A 16,679-nucleotide genomic window follows, 5' to 3' on the forward strand; every position below is an offset into this window, starting at 1 on the left:
CTGGTGACTGTTTAATTACTGCAGTTTTAGTTGTTCGTAGTCTACAGTTCAATCCCCTGAAATGTTTATCAAATGTCATCATTTGGTGAGAAACCCCATCTTTCGACAATAACTACTTTATAGTGGTGGAGAGTAAGCTATTCCTTCCGCACCCTTTCTTCAGCGGCCGTATTAGTTACAACCCCGAGATACCTTAGACCCGGTATCCAAGATCCCGCCACGTCATCTGCAGCCACGTTCCGCAAATTTTTCTACTTATTTTCAAATAGATTTCTGAATTCGGCCTTGGTAAATCTATGGTATAACGTAGATTTAACCTTTAGTTAATAGTTGGCCAATAGAGTGCATAAACACAACAAACCAAACACAATAGGGGGATTCTCTTGCTCTTGCAAAATTGCAGATTGCAAAAATCCTATACCAAAATATACAAGGGCACGAGAGCACCCATTGCAGAACAAGGGTTTTGGTCTGACATATTTCACAGCCATTTCAAATAATTTTCTGCGTGTGTTTGTTGTTGTGCCGGTGCGCAAAGAGGAAATATCTGCAATTCGTGCACCTTGCAAGGGTTTTGCAAGAGCAAGAGAATACCCCTAATGAACTATGAAAACTGTTATGGAAGGCATACACGCACCAATTATTGTACCAATTTCATCGAATTGTGCAACTGATTGTTACGTATATGGGGCAGTTGTATGAGTTGTACCAACTGAAAATTTTTTGATATTATGTCAAGTTGGTTGTGTTAGTTGAATCGTGTTTGGGTTGGTCGTGCGATTTCAAACGATTTCAGTTTCATTTTATTTCGGCTGTCGAAGAGAGCGCGTCATATATAATAAGTAAAACAACAACTTCCGAACTCATGTTTAAGCAACGAAGTGAATATTCAAAATAAAGTTGGCCTCAAAATTGTATTAAAAGTTGTTTCGTATGTAGCGACAAGGGCAATTCTAGCCCAACTCAATCAACCAACTAATTGTTGTGTGTATGCCTTTCATTAAATGCATTGCTACGCTCATAATGCCTATGAAAAAAATTTTATGTGGCAATAAAATTCTAAAGCTAGTTGGCAATAATAAATGCCTCGTGTACACCGGCGTATAAACAGCATTTTGGTATATACATATATAATCTACATGTATACAAGGCTACTTATTATTTGTGAATTGAATAGAATATAATAACAATATTCCGTCAATTTAGTTGTACCAAACAAACTCAAACAGTAAACATTGTCATTGTGTTAATTTATAAAAGTGAAAGCAGAAAACTATTTGCAGTGAAGAGGTAATTAATTTAGCTGAAAATACATTGACAAGAGTTAATTTGATTGCAGTTAGTCGTATTTAACTGCGTCATAACTTTTTGAGTATTTTTAATATTATGTTTTGTCGTTTTTTAACTTCATTTGTTTTTTGCTCTATGCTTTTATGTTTTTCGTAATTATATGTGCTACCAGATAAAATATTGACATACTTTAAAAATTAATTTCTGGAGAATGAAAATACGATTTGGGAAAGACAGAAAAGAAATAAAAAATAACAAACAAAGTATAACAAACTTTTTAAAAATGTTTTTAAATAAAGAATTTTCAGTATTCCGAATTGCATATATAATAAATCTCTCCACTATTTTGCATTATTTATAACAAGTATGTCCCTCAAAGCAAATAAAGAATCTAAATGTATGATCATATTTATATAGTTTATTAACCAGCGATTATCTTAAAGCAATGTATATACATAGATGTTTTTCCATTAACTCGGGAATAAAAATATAGTAATTTTAAATAAAAAGTGAAAATATATTCTGGCCATATCAATTCGAAACGAATTCGAAAGTGGTTACTGCTTCATCTAGGAGTAGAGAAGAGAATCAAACACAAACAAAGGAAATGACGAACAGCGTATAGAGCAAGAAATATTCGATTTCGTAATTTTTCTTTGTTTGTGCACAACATCTGAGTTAAACGCAAACAAATACGAGACATTTTGATTTTTTCATTTCTTGATAAAAGTGTTAAAATCAGTTGGAATTCCAAACCAATATATTGACTAATTTCATAAGGTGAGTGATCTCTAACTTTATGGTACCGAAAACTAAATATATTAAAACAATGTCGCAGTTAGAATTGTGTGGTAAACAAAAGTTTCTTTAGACCCAACTGAAAAATAGTAAAAAAACGTTTGTATAAAATTATATTAAAGCTAAAGCAGGCTAATTTTTTATTTACTTCGGTACTAAGATCACATAGTATAAATAAATGAGTGGACTAAACAATTTGTCTAGTTTGATACATACAGTATGTGTAGTTAAATATATGTACATATGTATATACTCACATATAAAAATTACGATTATATATTGATATGTACTATCGCCATAATGACACATTAGTTTGGTGATTTCTTTACAATTTAAAATACATTTTTACAACCCTTTTGGCCAATCTAAAATATAAGACTTATTTTTCGAAGTTGAAGGAAAAATTTAAGTATGTAGCGTATACAAAAATTATGTTGTTTTTCACACTTGATCAGTTTTTTACACGGTTAACTGAGGCAGTAAATTACAGTGCAAAAAAACCTTCAAAAAAAATAATTTTTTCATACAAAACTCACTAACAGGACCAACTAAAAAAAAATATCATTTCACAAGAAATCTTTCTATTCGAACAGTAAGAAAACAATTAAAATATTGCAGATTTATATATGTATTATTGTTAAAAGGAACAATCAAAAAGTATTCTTGGAATGATAAAAAAATAATAGTAAATATCAAAATTCAAGTAAATATGTTACATTTAAGTTCCGTGATACAGTGGTTGAATTAATGAAGTCGTATTTTAAGGAAGACACATTAACTTCAAATTATCGTTAATAATATTTGTATGGTGCGTCGTCGATGAGCACCAAAACTTTAAACTCTGATACTGTCTCACTTCAGACCTTTATTTGAATACTTATTCGAATAGATACCTCGTATTACGATAAAATGTTTTAAATTGAAGCATATCTGTATTTACGTATGGAATTTTGATTTTATTTTATATAGTTAAAATTAAAAATCGTGTAAAAACTAAGTGCAAAATGGAGACCAAGTGTACTTTTTTATCCTGCATATTACATACATATATGTACAATACATATGTATGTATGTATTTTCAAGCAAAATCGAATATTGCAGATTATGTTTATGTTTGCCTTTGACATTTACTTACATATGTACATATGTATGTATAAACATATTTCCCAATTTCATTTGATGTTAAAAAGTTAACAGCAAAAATTCAAAAAATCGAGTTTTTTGAGGATTTTGGATAAGTTTTAGATTAGCATTCCCCGATTTCGGGGTTAAAATGGGTATGTATGAGGAGGTCCTCTCGATTAAGAAAATATATACAGCTGTGCTCATTGAAATAGCAGTGCAGATGACCTGTGTGTTTTGGATGGACAGATTCTATTATAAAGACCAATATGAAATAAAAACTGTTTTAGAAGTGATAAATTATTTATTTTTACATGACTTAGAAATTCTTTTGTGCTAATTTAATCTATATATTTTAAGTATGAATCAATAATAAAATAAAAGCCCTAATTTGTGCTGTTCAGTAAAATAGCAGTGTTAACAAAAAATATTGAAAAAAATCAACACAACTCGTTAATTCACTTAATTATACTAAATAACATTTTGTATTGTCCTAATACTTTGTTGTGTATCCTTTATTAGCTATTACAGCCTCGCACCTATGTGGCATGGAGCCGACCAAGTCCTGGCAACGCTTAAGAGGAATATGGGCCATGCCTCTTGAACAACCTGCCAAAGCTGCGGCTTAGAAGAGGGGGATTGCTTTGAAACGAAGCGTTTGACGTCTCCCCATAAGTTTTATATGGGGTTGACATCCGGGGATTGAGATGGTCATGGTATCAAATCGATTTCTTCTTGACTGAGCCAATTTTTAGCCAATTTGCTGGTGTGTTTTGGATCGTTATCCTGCAGGAATGTCCATTTTTAAGGAATATTCCAAATGGCATATGGCAGCATAACGTTCCATAATATCTCCACGTACACATTTTGATCCATGATCGCATTGATCATATGTATGTATTGGGCCCACACCGCTATAGGAAAAACAGGCCCATATCAAAATTTTAAAGCCACCGTGCATTACTCTCTTGACCGTGTAATTTGGAATATACTATGTGTTTGGTGGTTGACGGACATTCTGTCTAGAGCTTGCTCAACAAAACAAGACCAGTTAGGACGCATCTTTCCAAAGGATGTTGCGCCATTTTGATATTGGCCAGTTTCAATGGCTTTTGACGAACTCCAACCGGGATTTGATATGTCTTTGACTAAGTAAAGGCACCTTTCGTGGGCTTCACGTATTAAAATTTTCATTCATCAGTCGTCGTCGAATGGTTACGTCGCTGATTCCCAACTTAAGCTCCGCTTCTATTTCCCTAGAGGATGCAAAAGGATTGTTTTTGCTGAAACGCACTATGCGTCGGTCCCCTAAGTTTATAGTTTTGCGTAGGGCACCACGTTTTTCGGGCTTAAATTCATAATTTATGACATTGTATACCATATTGGCAGAACATTATAAACGATTTTGTATTTCTTTATATGTTTTCCCCTCCTTTCTAAGCTCAACAATCAAAGCCTATCTTCCTTGGAGAAGTGAGGTCCTCTACCCACTAAAATCTAATTTTTTTACCGTTATAGTGTATTGTCATTTTAAATTAAATAGTAAACTTAATCGAACTCATTATTCACAAATTTAAAATTTTATCGGCACTTTTTGTTGAGAAAAGTTAAAAACTGCTATTTCAGTGAACAGCCAAAAAGTTGTGGATATTCGCAAAAATTTCAAAAAAGAGCACCAAACACATCAAATTTAACTGGGATTTTACTTTTTTCTATTCTGTGTATTCCATTTTACAAAAACAACGTGCAAGCGATCAACTAAAAAAAGGAATATGCAAAAAAAACCGTTATATATTTTCGCTTCTCTTGCACTGCTATTTCAATGAACACAGCTGTACATATGTACATATAGTTGCCGCTGACTTATGGTTTTTGAGATATTTGCATTTAAAGTTCAAAAATTCAACTATTTAAAATGCGTGTTTCTTCCATTTATAATGAATTTTATAGTTATATTTTTAACTTTTATATCCAAAAAAAAGTGTAAAATTCTAAAAAAAAATTAAAATTGAAAAAATTACTTTTTGACCAAAAAAATTTTACTTTATGTTGTTTAAAAATATTTTCAAACTTGACTTTTCTTAGTTTTTTTTAGTTTAAATAGAAGATAATTTAATGCCAAAGATAATAAACTTTGTCCCAATTCCATACGACGTTTAGTTTTTTTCTATCCTGCCCGCCAATTAAGAAAAATCGTAAAAATGAAAAAGCGAGAAATCGTGCGTCAAAGTTTTCGTTTTCTATCCAAGCGCTCATATATCCACTATGTATTTCCCTTCTAGCTTGGACAATGTTTTGAATTCCCATCTATAACTTTGGGGACATATTCTTAGATAATTTTTAAAGAGATTTAAGCAAAAAAAATATAAATTTTTTGAAGCTTCTAAAACAGGCTCCGCCCTTAAGTCAAAGATATTCCACCGAATTACAATAGTTTCTTGGGATATGTTAAAATAATGTTAACAATATGTCCAATATATTGCTCGCATAAAATTAGTGTTCTTTAAATGATGATATGTGAAAATGAATGTTTGTTAATTTATTTGTGTACTACTTTGTACAAGGAAAATCTAAATCACCTCTTATTTCCTTTTATTCGGTTTCTGGCTAACTTTTAATAAAATTAATATGTTACTTCAAAAACAGATTATAATTGATATTTTTCTATACTGTTGTGCTGTACTGTACTCTGTTACTCAGAGGTTATCCCTTACATCGGATATCAGTGAAAACTTATCTGTTTATAATCTTTCGCATTCTTTTTTTTTATTGAAGCTTATGAATTTAAAAGTTTCTATAAATTTACCTTCTTTCATTGTGTTTCTGAAGAAAAGATGTTATTTCTTCGACCTTATGTATGTCCCTAACGGCACTGTAAAAACGGATCACCGCCCACATTTAGGTGAAAACTCTATATCTCGGGATCTACACGACCAAATTTGATATCTAACATTCCTGAGATTTTCATATTCCAGTGCGAAAATGAGGAAATTCAAATGTTTTTTCTGGACCAATGACTTCAAAATACCCCACAAGAAGTAGTCTAATGACGACAAATCACAACCTTTCGGAGGCCATTTAATGTCAAAATTTGTTGAAATAATCGAATCTACAAACTTCTCTCGCAATAATTCGGTTGTTGCACGCACTGTGTTGCTCGTAGCCCTATCTTTTTGGAACCAGAGGTTGTCAAGATCAACTTTTTCGAATTGTGCCATAAAAAGTTGGTTATCACCAGCTTCATTTCGACAGAAGATGGATCGATGATTTCACCAGACCAAAAATTACACCAAACTGTAAATTTAGATGACTTTCTTCGCACCAGAAACGACTTTTGTGTATATTTACCGTACCACTGAATGAAAGTGAGCTTCATCGCTAATTTTCTTAAAAAAAACGCTATTGTTTTGAAGTTGTTCCAAGGCAGCGTTAACGGTGGTCCAATTTTATAGGGATGCAAGCCCAAAGCATGATGAAATTGTAAACATTGCTGAATACAATGAAACAAAAATCACAGATAATGACAAATTAAAAATGGCCAAAACAACACTTAGAAATCATATTATCCCTACCGGAAAAACCGGTATATGAAACATTATTTCACTAAATATAATAATTTTCGTTATTCTACCAAATCTTATGCCGACTTCCACTCTCAAAGGAAGAGTTTTGAGACATCTAGTTCCAGTTTGGAGAGAACATTTTTGACGTCATTCGCTATCGCTCTATGGTAGCTTTTTTTTTTTATTTTTTTTTTTGAAATCTTCCTTTTTATTCTACGAAAAACTCGAAATTTTGTCAAATTAAAAAAAAAACTTCCATAGCGCGATAGCGACTTTTATACATATTAATAATCTTTTTGAAATTTTTAGTTTAGACCAAAATTGCGGCCGCAATAGTGGACATCGTGCAGGCCTTTTTTTACGTACCATTTCAACAATTTATTTAACAATTATACATTCAATAAATAAACATAAATAAATCATTTTGTATTCGTCATGAATGTATTTATTTAAAAAAAAAAATCGGACCAATTAGTTAATTTCAACATTAAAAAACAAAACGCAAAAATCAGGGATTTTTCGGAGGGTCGCACTGTGACGATGCCTTTATAACTCTGTAAGAGGCATGAGAATACATAAATTGAAATCACATGCAATTTGTTTTTTGTTAATACTTAAGATACATACTTAAATGTATATTTATGAAATAATAAATTTGTGTCATATTGTTTTTCAGAAATAGCGATATTGCATTCAGAAAATAAGTTATTACTGGATTATAATTGCATAAATAGCTCCCTTGGAGTATAGTGCTGCTTTTAGCACTGGTTTTCTGAGAATTTTAAGTGGAAGATGTCTGCAGATTCACCACGGCGACAATCGCGTGGCATAGCCGCACCTGCAGTTGTGCCTCCACAAGTTGTAAGCGATCGTTCAATTTTAGACTCTGCGTTTGGGTTCATCAGCGATGTTACACTAGTGGCACATCAGTCGCATACTGAGCCTAAAGATACAATTATTTGGGCACGGTTTGAGACGGCTGCTGATATAAGCGATCCATGTTTCGGTATAGACTGGGAAATGGAGGGAAGTGCAGCACCACCATTACTTCTACTATTAGGATACGGTCTTGGCGTTCAAGTATGGGCTATACCTGCTAACGGGGAGGCTATTGAAGTGCTATCATGGCGCCATGGTGTTGTGTCAACATTACGAGTCCTACCAACGCCGACCTTAGTGCGATCCGCGAATGAACATGGACGTGCTGATGAATCGATAGATATATATGCTGAAAAACGCCCTATTATTGCATTAGTGGACAGTAGTACGGCTTCTTCACAGCTTCAGTTCTGTACAATAAATTTTGTTTCCCTTAAAACTGGAAAGCAAGTGAAAACGATTAAATTTAAAAACGTAATTTTGGACGTACTTGCCAATCGTTCTTCCATTGTTATTGTATTTCATGAACGTATAGCTGTTTTCGATGCCCGTACTTTGGAAGATCGGCTTTCAATAACTACATGTTATCCAAGTCCTGGGTAAGTAAGATGCGATGCATTGTATATCATTGTTCTTAGCATAACATTTACATATGTATTTATGTGTTGTTTATGATTAACATTGTAATTAAATAATAAAATTAATGAATATGAATTGTTACCTTTGAAGGATCAATCCAAATCCCGTTGCTCTTGGTCAACGCTGGCTAGCTTATGCTGAGCAAAGGCTGATTCCCTCAAAGCGTAGCGGTGGAGGCTGGGATGGTGAGGGTGTAGCCAGTTACACAGCAACTGTATTAAATGCTGCAAAGTCGTTTGGAAAAGGGTTGCGAGAGCTTGGTGAACAGGTAGCAGCAGGTTTGACTGGAACGTCAAGTAGTGGCAGTATATCAAAAAATAGTAGTTTCGATTCCATTACTGGTGTTGAAGCTAAACAATCTGGGATTGTTACGATAATGGATATAGAGGTTAACATTATATACAAGTTCTTTATAGTAATTGTGTATTGTAATTTTACTTTTTTCTTCTTTTTTCAGAAGACTATTAAAGATTACAGCCCCACCTCAATGACATCTGCTACTGGCGGTGTTAATGAAGAGCCCATTATTGCACATTTTGTCGCTCACGCAGAAGCTATTGTTGCAATGGAGTTTGATAATTCAGGCATGCTATTACTTACCGCCGATCGTCGCGGTCATGATTTTCACGTTTTCCGTATACAGCCACATCCCGCAAGCCCTAGTCTTTCAGCGGTACATCATTTATATGTATTACATAGGGGCGACACTAGTGCAAAGGTCCAAAACATTACATTTTCACTAGATTCACGTTGGGTAGCGGTGTCGACATTAAGAGGAACTACTCATGTATTTCCAATTACACCTTACGGTGGTCAAATGGGAGTGCGGACACATACATCTCTACATGTTGTTAATAAGTTGTCACGATTTCATCGCTCTGCGGGCTTATCTGTAGAAGGCCGTTCAAATTCTCCAATATCACATTCAGAAAGTACCACTTTTATGCAATCCTTGCAACCTTACCATAATACAACTCTACCACCATTTCCGCGTCCCACAATTGTGCAAGCTTTAGCTCAACTTCGGCAACCGTTTGCACTCGGATCACCCCCTGGGTCTGCAGGACTTGTTATGCCGGGTAAAATTGGTGTAGGTAATAGTGGCATATCAGCTGCTTCTCAACGACAAAGGCATTCTTCTCTATCTGATGATAATGGAAAACCTTTGAGCGTGTGTGCAATTTTTGCGAAATCGCGATCTTGGTTACTTGAACCACCAAATGTAACTCGAGAAGCATCACATCGTATGCAGCGTAAATCTGTTGATTCACTTTTCGTAATGGCTGGCCACGGTGCTCTTATACAATACGATTTGGACACTAAACTTGCATCAAGTAATAAAAAAATACTATTTACAAACCTAAAAATTATGTAATATCTAATATGCTTTGATATTTAATATGATATAGATATTGCCAAAGATAAAATTTGTGATGATACTCCAATTGAATTGGAAGTGGAAGCTAAAGCACAATGGAATCTCGGTAGGCGAAGGGATGGATCTCATGAGTTGGCACCTCCGTTGGAAAATGATAATTGGCTTATAAAGGATAGAAATTTATGTTTGTTAGACAGCATACGTCAGTATGATGAATTGGAGGAAAAAAATGAGAGTTGGGTATCTCAAGTAGAAATTATTACACACGCCGGTCCACACCGCCGTCTTTGGATGGGGCCTCAATGTGTATTCAAAACGTATAACACTCCTAGTGGGTTAGTATTAGTAATAGATATCAAACCAAAATCAGCGAAGCTAATAATGTAAGCAATTTCTAATTTAGCTCCAATCTGAACCATGTTGATGTTGAGGCTGTTGAAATAGGGGTAACAAAGTCCACAAATTCAGCATCGGCTATTCGTTCACATCCACTAAGTATGCCAGTAACGGCTGCAGCTCGATGCTCTTTGCCGGTCCTCATTGAATCGGGTTCATATAGTAAGTACATATTACAAAATTCGTAATTAAATTTTTGGATAAGTTACTTTTTAATTTTAGGTAGTGTAGAACAAAGTCCAAAACTGATGGATCGTTTTCGCCACGAGCATTTGGATTCTGATTTTGCAATGGCGCATGGTGATTCTCGATTAAAGGAGGACTTGGCCGATGCTATGCGGGAATCACCATCTGTGTCGGATGATCGAAAAAGTACATGTAAGTAAATATAAAGTTTTGTTAGTACGGGCGATGGTGCATGTTTCAGATATTTTATTCCGCTCTTCCCAACTACTGATTTAACCCTGGACGGGCACCGTTATTTTGCTGCTTTTTGCAAACCACGATGATTGTTATTCGAATCGACTAACAAAGCACGTCCAGAGTTAAGGTTGCCAATGTACAATTATAACGAAGATCATTATATCAATTGCGCAATAATTACACCACAAACTTTTTGTAAATTTCGTCTTGATCCCTTGTTCACTTTCATATACATATGTATGTACATATGTATTATATGTATAACAAGAATGTCATTACTGTGAAAACATAATATTAATGCGCAATTTACTTGTATGCATACATATAGTACATCTTTTTAGATGTTTTGAGAGGTTTTTCCTATTTCGTGGCGTCTTTGGTTTTATTCGTTTTGTTTTATTCTTAGTGTTTCACTCCAACGGATGATAATGAAAATAAAATATTTCATACACATATTGTATCATATTGAAATAAGAGTTTAAAAAAAATATATAAATGAGGTTACTGTACCTAATATTTAAAGTAGAGTCTGATACTTATATCGAGTTTAACTTTTTGTACTATGAGACATTTTATTAGTAAAAGGATAAAAAAGTAGATGCTGTGATAAGAATTGTTTCTGATACTGAAAATTCATTATTCTATTCATATGTGTGTTATAAAATGTCTGCTATCGTCAATGTTGTATATTATATATACATTACATATATATTGTTATATTCCTATTTAATACGAAAATGGGTTACTCCTAAACTTTAAATATAACTAAAACATAATTAAACGCCGAAAGGTATTATTTCGATTTTTAATAATATATTTACACGTATAAATTATTAATACTGAAAGTTAATTGATTTATCCTTCTGCATCAACTAATATAATTGAACTATATCAATAATGTAAATTCCCGAATCAAAGTCATACAAATCAGACGAAATTTAGGGATTAAAAATACATTTTTGAATAATTGAGAAAAGGACTGTGAAAGTAACTATGATTTTACATGCTATGTATGCATGTATTCATACTTTCATTTGATTGCTGATGGAATTCGACTTAATGATCAGTATGCTCTTCATTAACTTCACATTTTTTTACTTTCAAATATTGAAGATGTTGAGAACGATTGATATATAAAAAAACATTGAAAGAGAAGACGAGAGAAGAATAGATTTAGAAAAAGCCAAAGGCAGGTATTGGGGACCAAGAAACAATTATTTCCAAAAGAAGTGGACAATTCTGATTTTATTTTAAATATAAAGCGGATATTGCCTTAAATAATTCAGCATGGATCATTTGATTTTAATAAAAATTAGTTTCGTAACAACTGCTTACATTATCATTTACAATACATCTTCATATGAATAATCAATTAGTTTGGTTGAAACAATATTGTAAAATGCTTTTGTTTCTCATTACGTTAAGTTACAATGTTTTATGTTGCATTGCTATGCTTTTGTTGAGTTTTATAGTTGCACAGCAGCTTACCAAATTTAAATGAACATTTTCGTAACTACTTTTGCTGCAATTTATTTGCTTTTTCTCGGAGCATTGAGACACTAAGGATACTTTTTTGATATGACGATTAGTTTGATTTAATAAGGGATAACGGGTCTAAATATGAATAGATTCCACAGCACTGCGAACATTCATTTACAAAGAAAAATGCTTTTGGCTTTTTGTTAATGCTTCTTTCTCACAATATCTTTTGTTTTCTTCTCTTTCTCTGTATTTTTATTGAAGGTCGATTAGCGTCTGGGGTTGCTTCGTCTGATAATGTCCCATTCTACGATGCCCGCGCAGATCCTGACATTGGTGAAGACGATTCTGATAACAGCCTGAAAGCCATGGTTTCATATCCCCCCTCTCTCACCTCGACGTCAGAAACACTGACTGCAATGGGTGCTTGGAATTTGGTTTCTGATGTAGATTCCGACCAATGTAAAAAAGTTCAACTCTGTTGTGATGAAAATAAGAAAACTTTTGAGATTCCAAAATCGTCTACACCTTCAGTAGAAAAAGTAGTTAATCCTCTGGGGACGGTAACAACAGTTTTTTCAGGCATTTCAACTGACGTAAAAAGAGACATTCTGGATGAAGTAGTATCGCAATTAGCTGCCGAAGAGAGTATTATACACGAAAATTGTGATGAGTCTTTGTTTCGTCCCGTTGTGGCGATATTATGTGACGATAATATTAATCAAACAGCGGGAAAAACTATAGAAAGTGAAGAATTCTGTAAACCGCCTGAGTTAATAAAAAATAAACTTATAGTGCCAGTTATAGCAAAAGAAGTAGATGCCGAGTTAAGCAAAAAGGAGAGGAACCAAAAAAGTGGAAGAATAAAATGTCAAAATGTGAAGAAATTAGATTTATGCTCAACAGACAGTGATAAGCCAACTACTGTTGTTCTAATCACTGAAGCTGGGAACGTTCAGCAACACGTGAGCTCTGAACTTGGACACATGGTGGAACTGGTCCATGAAAACAAAGTGAACAAATGTAACACTACGAACAGCGGAAATTTATGTGGCAATACGAACATAATCGAAACAAAAACAAACCTAAAAGGCTTATCATCAGTTAAGGAAGATGTCATAGAATTTAAACGAATGACACCTTTACCTATTGAGAAGACTCGAAATAAAATTTCAGGAGATAGAGAAATTGTTAAAGGCCATTTATCTCAAATTGAAAGTGAAACAAATAGTAAGGGCCTAAAATCCACTGATACAAAAAATAACTCGAAAAAAATAAGTTTTCTAAGGGATAACGCACAACTAAATCAAAATATATCAGACAACGTTTCAATCGAGATTAATGAAAATAAGAAGGTACCCTTAACTAATTTTATGAAATCAACTGTATATGCAGATACATCAAAAGTAAATACTCCAATCGGGGAACCCACAAACAATAGCAATAATATTAAAACATTGTCTAAAAGCAATATTAAATGCGATAAATTAAGTAAAGAGACCGAGTTAAAACCAGAAATTGCAATAGAGGCTGCCAGTACAAGCAAATCACATGGGAAGAAAGACACAATTAGAAGTGCCAGTAAAGTCATTGAAAATACAGCTGACGAAGAAAATGAAGCTCACGATGATGCTAGTATATGTTGTAAAAAAATAATTGAAAAAACCGTAACTGTGAATCTTACAAAAAAGGAGAAAAACTCATTAAAAAAGAAAGCTGATAATGAAATATCAAAAAATGACGCAATTTCCGCTCATTCAGATATCGGAAAGGAAAAATTGGCATTTATCCAGTCAAACTCTGAAATTAGTGAAAGTCCACAAATTTCGAAATCAAATAATTCAGTATGGCAGACTGTAAGTAGCGACAACCAACTAAAATCTAAAGTGCAATCGAGCGATAACTTCCCTAGTTTGGGGACAATTGGTAAAACTAAAAAACCCGTTAAAATTAAAGAGATCAATACAGAAAAAAAAGGCAGTATTCTTGCCGATTTATCCACACTTTCGAAACCTATTGACAATTCATGCACTGGGTTAGGCGCTAATATGAAGAAGAATGCTAAGAGTAAGGCAAACATCACAGAAAATAGTGAAATTAAATCTTCTGATTCATCTAAGCAACTAAAATCCCTGGAAAAAGAGCAAACTGATGTTAAATTAAAAGGTCAAAATAATAGTGACAGCAAATGGTCATTCGATGGATTTTCCTCACTGCAACCACTAGAATCATTACCGCCTTTGCCCGCATTAGAAAACATTGATATTTATCCATATTGTTCAATTTTAATGGAAAAAGAAAATAAATCATCTGCAAAGGCTAAAGATAATCTGTCAGAACAGTTAAGTTTGATTAATTTTGATAGCCCGTTACAGGAAAATCCGAGACAAGATGGAAAAGTACTCTCACTTCCAAAAGCCCTTAGCCATCAAAATTTAATTTTCGCTTTATGTGGATCATTGCACTGTGAAGATGATAGTATCTGTGACGAAGATAAATTGTCAAAAGAATATCAAGTAACAATCAATTCGGAGATGGGAGATATAACATCACCAGATTATAAGTTACTCAACGATGGAGAAGATCAATATTTAAGTTTGGAACACAGTTCCCAAGAAACTAATACTACCAATACCGGAACAACAAATGACAAATCTGTAAGTTCGGCAAATTCATCCACTTCAGAGGAAATTCTTGTTATCGAAGAGAAAAAGTTAAGTAAAAAGCAAAAGCGAAAAAGACAACAAGCAGAAACTAAAAAGCAAAAGGAAGAAATCACTTTCGAAGATGATGATGAATTACGCCCGTTAATTACAAAAATAAAATCCGATTCAGAAACTCTACCAATAAGTAATAAAAATATATCCTCTACTTTTTCTGGATCGAACAACAAAGATGATCAAAAGCTAATTGACAACATCATTACACCTGCATCTCCAAACACAACAACCGATAGTGAAGGGCCCGTTCCTGCTACTACTTCAGATGACAATGGTTTCATTTTACCAGCGAATAGTGCAACTATTAATGTTCCCATGAAACTGAAAACAAAGAGACTAGAACATAAAATAAATCTTATGGCTGCGATTGATGCTGCAACGTCATCGTCTACATCGTCTGCTGAAGAAAGTAATTTGGAAATAGAGAACCGGAAAGATAGTTCCGATCAAGATCTACCAGTCCTCGGAATGAACACATCTGAAATGCAAACAACTTTAACAAATATAAATGTAGTTCCACCGTCATGTTCGACAAAGAAGAAAACTAAGCGACGCAAGAGATAAGAATTAGTCTTAGGTTTGTTTTGTATTTTGTGTGTAGTTATTACATTCTATATATATAATGCTTGCTACAATGACAATGATGGTGAGTGATGAATTTTTAGTACAGCTGTAACCAGTAATAAACAAACGGTATTCTAAAACAAATAGTTATCTGGTTAATTCAGTTCTTGATAGGCATGTTCGCTGTTATGAATAATATTCAAATACTTTCAATCATCCTTGGGAATGCTTACAAATGTATGCAAATCACCGAACCGTAAAATAAATATAAAATTAATGCTTATCGTAATAAGTTTCCATTCAAGTAAACACAGAAAACACCCGTTACTGCCATTTAGTAAATTTTGCTTGATCGTAACTGTTGATATTTTCCGGATTTTTTTAAATTGCACAAAACATAAAAGATTAACGGGAAGTATTTACAAATGTTTAAGACATTAATTTTGCCAATATTGATTTCAATCTCAATCGCTTTCAAACATCTTCTATCAACCTTCGTTACAGTTCAGTTAATGATAAAAACAATTTTTATAATGTACGCTATAATCCGGTGGTATGTGTATTCACTTTAATTGGCATTGATTGAGACACACTAGTTTTTTAAAGGTACATATATATTTTAGAATGCAATTGTAAATAGATTAATCCGCTGTAATATCAAACTGATTTTATTTAATCAAAAATAAAATAACATATAGTAAACATTATTTAATTAAATATATATGAAACCAACCATTGAAGGTATGTATTAAATGACATTTTTATTTCACTCTTTGCGTGCATAAAAGCATATTTTAACATATGTATATGGTAATTGGATTCATATTATCAGGCAGCTGGAGAGGGAAAGAGGAACCAGGGAATTTACCTGAATTAATACAATTTATTTTATGATATATATACGTACATATATAAAAGAAAATCGTGTTAGTTACATCATTTATAACTCAAGAACGGCTAAACCGATTTGGCTGGTGGGGAGGTAGCTTAGAACCAGGGTAAGGACATGGGATACTTTTCATCTCTTTATGTTAAAATTCAATACAATTCATAAATACAAAAATTATATTTCAAATCATAAGCATTTGTTCAAAATTCATGTAAGAATCATTTAAGAAATTTAGTAATTCAAAAATAGAGAGAAATAAGTAAAAAAATGTTAATATCCATACAAATGCATTCATAACAAACCAAATATCTAGCATAAAATATAGCGGAATAATTGAAGTGTTGATAAAAAGATCTATTATAATTTGAGATATACAGAAATCTTTTCTAAGCATTGCACAGAGCAGTGAAATATTTAAACTATGGTCCTTCCTAAAAAATAATCAAATTGCTCAATATTGGGAATGGTAGAATAGAACTGCAACAAAATACGCTGTGGAATGGATTAAAACTGGCTCAATAATCATTCGATGAATAATA

At 33.1% G+C, this 16,679-nt stretch overlaps 1 protein-coding gene across 2 annotated transcripts; it reads left to right on the forward strand.

Moving 5' to 3' along the window:
- The first annotated feature begins 1,154 nt into the window (after positions 1-1,154).
- LOC120775993 lies at positions 1,155-15,958 on the forward strand. 2 transcript variants are annotated; one of them, XM_040106425.1, is made up of 8 exons: positions 1,155-1,290; positions 7,450-8,251; positions 8,382-8,679; positions 8,749-9,625; positions 9,701-10,004; positions 10,073-10,227; positions 10,288-10,443; positions 12,232-15,958. In XM_040106425.1, exons 2-8 carry the CDS (start codon positions 7,566-7,568, stop codon positions 15,249-15,251), a joined length of 5,496 nt encoding a protein of 1,831 aa, XP_039962359.1. In that variant the 5' UTR covers positions 1,155-1,290; positions 7,450-7,565; the 3' UTR covers positions 15,252-15,958. The 2 variants fall into 2 exon arrangements, with proteins under 2 accessions (XP_039962359.1, XP_039962358.1); XM_040106424.1 differs by lacking the exon at positions 1,155-1,290 and adding an exon at positions 1,900-2,070.
- Positions 15,959-16,679: the final 721 nt, after the last annotated feature.

Source organism: Bactrocera tryoni, chromosome 4 (assembly GCF_016617805.1).
Source record: "Bactrocera tryoni isolate S06 chromosome 4, CSIRO_BtryS06_freeze2, whole genome shotgun sequence".
NCBI classification, from domain to species: Eukaryota; Metazoa; Arthropoda; class Insecta; order Diptera; family Tephritidae; genus Bactrocera; species Bactrocera tryoni.

Bases quoted from the DNA above. Each gene is read 5' to 3' on its own strand.
- LOC120775993 (XM_040106425.1), top strand. From the start codon at position 7,566: ATGTCTGCAGATTCACCACGGCGACAATCGCGTGGCATAGCCGCACCT. The intron at 8,252-8,381 runs GTAAGTAAGATG...TTACCTTTGAAG, and splicing joins ACATGTTATCCAAGTCCTGG to GATCAATCCAAATCCCGTTG. The intron at 10,005-10,072 runs GTTAGTATTAGT...TTTCTAATTTAG, and splicing joins ACGTATAACACTCCTAGTGG to CTCCAATCTGAACCATGTTG.